We start from the raw sequence: 4,068 nt of genomic DNA on the forward strand, positions 1-4,068 counted from the left end.
AGGAGGAAAGAGAGGATGACCCAGATAACTTAATCGATGACATGTTGCCATCCGCTGAAGAGGAGGAAAGAGAGGATGACCCAGATAACTTAATCAATGAATCTTCACATTCCGAAGATGAAGGTATTATTGCTAGCCAAAGAATCCCTAGTGCTTCTAATTGTAACGAAGTTATTGTACTCTCCTCAGATGATGAGTATACTCCTAGCCCTCCTGAAAATCGTCAAATTAAAAGTATGTTGTATTTTTCAAAATTGTAGATATTTATCACCGATTGAATGAATTCTTATTACTTGTAATATTCTTACAGTTGAATTTGATGCCACAAGAGATAGTGCTCCCCATCAGGATACTCCTACACTGGAGGATACCCTTGCAATGCCAGGTAACCCTAGTATGTTGGATACCCCGGCTGTACAGGAGATACAGGCTGCCCAGGAATTTCCTTCAGGTGTCAGGCAGTTCTATATCCCTAAATGCTCCTGTGGCACAATTTGTGAGAGGTAAGACTGAGTTTTGCTCTTTTTCACAAGTGACTTACTAAGTGTTGTACTGAACAATTTACTAGTTATAGCTCAAAATTTTTAATTTTTAGGAAAACTTGTCGGTCTGGTCCAAATTTGGGGAGGGAGTATTTTCTATGCCCTGACGAAAGCTGCTCAAACAAAAAGTTCCGATGGGTAAATACTTTAAGTAATGTGAGCCCGTCCAAAACACTGTCTCCTATAGTGCCGCCAGAGCAAAGAAAATTTGTAACTCAACGGAAACGAGGTAATATTTACTTTGTGTTTATAAGGTGTGTATTTTCCTCCACATTTTCATGATTGTGATGATCTTTTAACTTTCGAGCCCTGCAAAATCAAGATATGCTTTGCATAAGCATTTTGTTCTTTTAAGTTTAGTATTATTGTGCTTCAAAGTTTGATTTTAGCTTGATTGTCTCACTTTCATGCAAATGTGGTGCCCTGTTATCAGCATTAAAAACACTACACATTTATGTGTGTTGTTGTTAATGTTTTATGAGCAACACTAATATAGAAATGTGGAGATTTCAAATTCTTCCCAATAATCTGAGGGTGGGGTGGGGAGTTGGGGAAAAACCGTTTTGTCTTTTCTGCTCAAGGTTTATGAAGGATCCAACAGTCCTTATCAGGACTACACAGTCCTTATCAGGACTACACAGTCCTTATCAGGACTACACTGTCCTTTTCAGGACACCTTCAGAATGAACTTGAAAATATTTGGTGAGTCTAACTGTCAAGTTATAGCCTAAGTGTTTGCCCTCCTTGCTTTTCTGTTCTTTTGAAACAGCATGGTTGCCGTTCTGTGAGTGAGGCACCGAGTTGCTGATTTATTATTTGGTTTGAGTTCTTCCTTATTTCTGTCACGGAGCCAAGTAGCACTGATTCTTTCAAAATGTTCATTTGTTGCATACTGAATATTTAGAGAGCATTTTTAAGTGCAGTTACATATGTGCTGTGCTTGCTGAGAGAGAGTGGTTAGCAAACCTTCATTACTAAAATGTGAAGGCTATAACTTCCTTTGTTTCGTAAATTCTAATGTTGAATTCACAGCCTTATTTTCTTTATCTTACATTCTTTCTTTACTTCAGTCGTGAAAAACTTCTAACAAACTTTTCTGAGTTGTAGTTTGTATGTACTTCTGTTTCGCTCACTTGAATTTTTAAAAGTGTATTGTTCTGACTGTTACTGTATTTTGAAATGAAACTAACAATGTCACTGCTTCCTCCAGGTGCTCCTGCTCCAAATGTAGCAACTCTTGCCGCTGACTCAAGAGGCTCAAACAAGCGCCCTGCCCGAAATACTCAAAAACCAAAACGGATCAGAAACTCCTACGAATTTCTAACACCCTAATTTTTATTTTTTGTTATCAGAACTTTTTCTATTATCAGGGATTGGCCTTTTAAAAGATTCTTTGACTTTTCTTTAATCTTTATAAGAATTTTCACTCAACTTATTTGAGTTCCATTTGTTCATCATTATTTTAGAGTGTTCTTTGCTTGTAATTTTATTGTCCTTTTGTTTTTCAATTCAGTCCATTCTTGTACTTTGCGTTTGGATGCTTTTGTTCTGAAAGTTTACATCAAGTACTCGACTTTTCTACTTAATTATCGGTATGTAAATTTGTTGAAATGAACGTCTTGTAAATTTTAAAAGAAGACTTTTTGTAATTACATTTTCTTGTTGCATTACTTTTTCTTTGTATTATTTTTAATATGTGGAAAGAAAATGAGCCCCCCCGCCCCCCAACTTAAGGGTCTAAATCAAGAAAGCTTGGCTTGGGTGAGAGTGGTAGCAAAAGTGTTGATGCCCTTGAGAAGCACGTAGGTTTTGAAGGCATCTCACCAGCTTCCTACCTGCTACTTGGGGCGACATGCGTAGAGAGACTATAGACCTGCGGAGGCATAGGGAAGTGCTGGGCCGTCTCAGTTGCGGGCCTAACAAGGGTAGGTCGATGCAACCGAGCTTTGGCAATCGGGAGCGGGTCATAACCGAGGGGTACATCACCTCTGACTTGTAGTCCAATCGGACTAGGTGACTGGATAATTGGAATATGGCTGGCCATGACCAGAAAAGTGACTGGAGCTTCTGGAGGTGATTTTTCCCGATTTTCCGACTGACTGGTGACTGGGAAAGTGATCAGTCCAGGTCCTACACTGTGACTAGTTGCAGAAATGTACCCCTCTCAGTCACATCGGCAGTCCTGTCCTCCCCCTGCACGGCATGACATGATATAAATCCCTAAATTTCTATCGCCATTTCCGAATGTATTGTCGGAGACTCTGATGGTAGGGGATCGTCCCGAAAGTGCGCCCGTCATTCGCCGTAACGAAACGGCTGGCCGAGCTTCGTCAGCGCAAGCTTTCAAATGACGCCTTTTAGGTAGGCAACTTCTCGCCTGCAGTGCACTGCGGGTCGGCCTACTCTGAGTCTCGCAGGCGCCGAGCTCTTCCGCAATGAGAAAGACGGGCTGCGCATGGCCAGCCGCCCCAGGGGGGTTGCTCATGCTCAGGAACCAGGCCGGCGAATGAACAGGCAGTGAACGCGTGAACGAACGGGTGCGGGGAACGAACGGGCCCCATTGGCTCTTATGACGCGTTCGACGCTCCCGTTCGCTCATCCACCTCGTCCGTTCGTTTGTTCCTGAGCACCCCCCACCCCCTGACCTAATGGAGGTTTCCGGTTGACAAATTCCCCCCGCGAGTCAATTGTTTTGGGCAAATTCACCAATCAGGTACATCGCTCGCTAGCTCAACTATCGCGGTGGTTGGGGGTACGCTCAGCGCAAGCGGCGCTCGATGTAAAAATAGTACAGGACCTCGGTCGCTGGATACACCCCTTTTCCTTCCATTTTACTAGTGTATTTCGACAAACGGAGGAAGAAGAATAGCGGGTAGAACATAAAGGTTCCTGATTGGCCACTACCGGGCGTGACGTAGAGGCGGGAAGCTCTCGGCCAATCGGTCACGTTTATGTTCTACCCGCTATTCTTCTTCCTCCGTTAGTCGAAATACACTCTTCTTCACGCACGCCGCCTAGGGCTACTAACGCCGCCCAGCTCTCTGAAATACCCAATTCGGTCAGAGCAGCTACAAGCATTGAGAAATTAGTGCGACACAGTACTCTGTTAAGAGAATCCAAACATTTTCAGTTTGTTGACTGCAAATAGTGATTTGGCGTTGTTTGCAGTTTTGAACTGCAAATAGTACTATGTGTCTTATGAACAGTTGAGGCTGCGATTATTTTTTAGAGCCTTACAGCCAGTTGCAACGGCAAATAATGAAATAGCGCTTATAAGCAGTGTTGACTGCTATTATTTCAGAAATGTGTATTCACAGTTGTAACTGCAAACAGTCGTTATCTATTTGCACGCAGTTTTAACTGCTAATAACAGCGGCCAAAAATATTTGGTAGCAGAATTGCCAATGGCTCCAAAGTATATTGTGCCATCGCAGCCATCGGAAAACGGAACAGTGAAAGAAAGACCCAACAAATAATTCAGAGCAGACATTGTTTTGATAGCTATTTTCTATCTAAATTTTAGAAT

General features: G+C 42.5%; 1 protein-coding gene across 2 annotated transcripts in view; it reads left to right on the plus strand.

Annotated features, from left to right (window-relative positions):
- Positions 1-2,212, plus strand: part of LOC113218091 (uncharacterized) — a 21,317-nt gene extending 19,105 nt beyond the window's left edge. For both annotated transcript variants that reach the window (XM_052274914.1, XM_052274915.1), the window contains exons 13-16: positions 1-234; positions 311-503; positions 596-1,244; positions 1,753-2,212. In XM_052274914.1, coding sequence (XP_052130874.1) covers positions 1-234; positions 311-503; positions 596-824 — 656 coding nt within the window. In that variant the 3' untranslated portion in view covers positions 825-1,244; positions 1,753-2,212. The remainder of the gene's footprint in view (positions 235-310; positions 504-595; positions 1,245-1,752) is intronic.
- Positions 2,213-4,068: the final 1,856 nt, after the last annotated feature.

This window comes from Frankliniella occidentalis, unplaced genomic scaffold (assembly GCF_000697945.3).
Source record: "Frankliniella occidentalis isolate FOCC.00 unplaced genomic scaffold, Focc_3.1 Scaffold463, whole genome shotgun sequence".
In the NCBI taxonomy this organism is placed as follows: domain Eukaryota; kingdom Metazoa; phylum Arthropoda; class Insecta; order Thysanoptera; family Thripidae; genus Frankliniella; species Frankliniella occidentalis.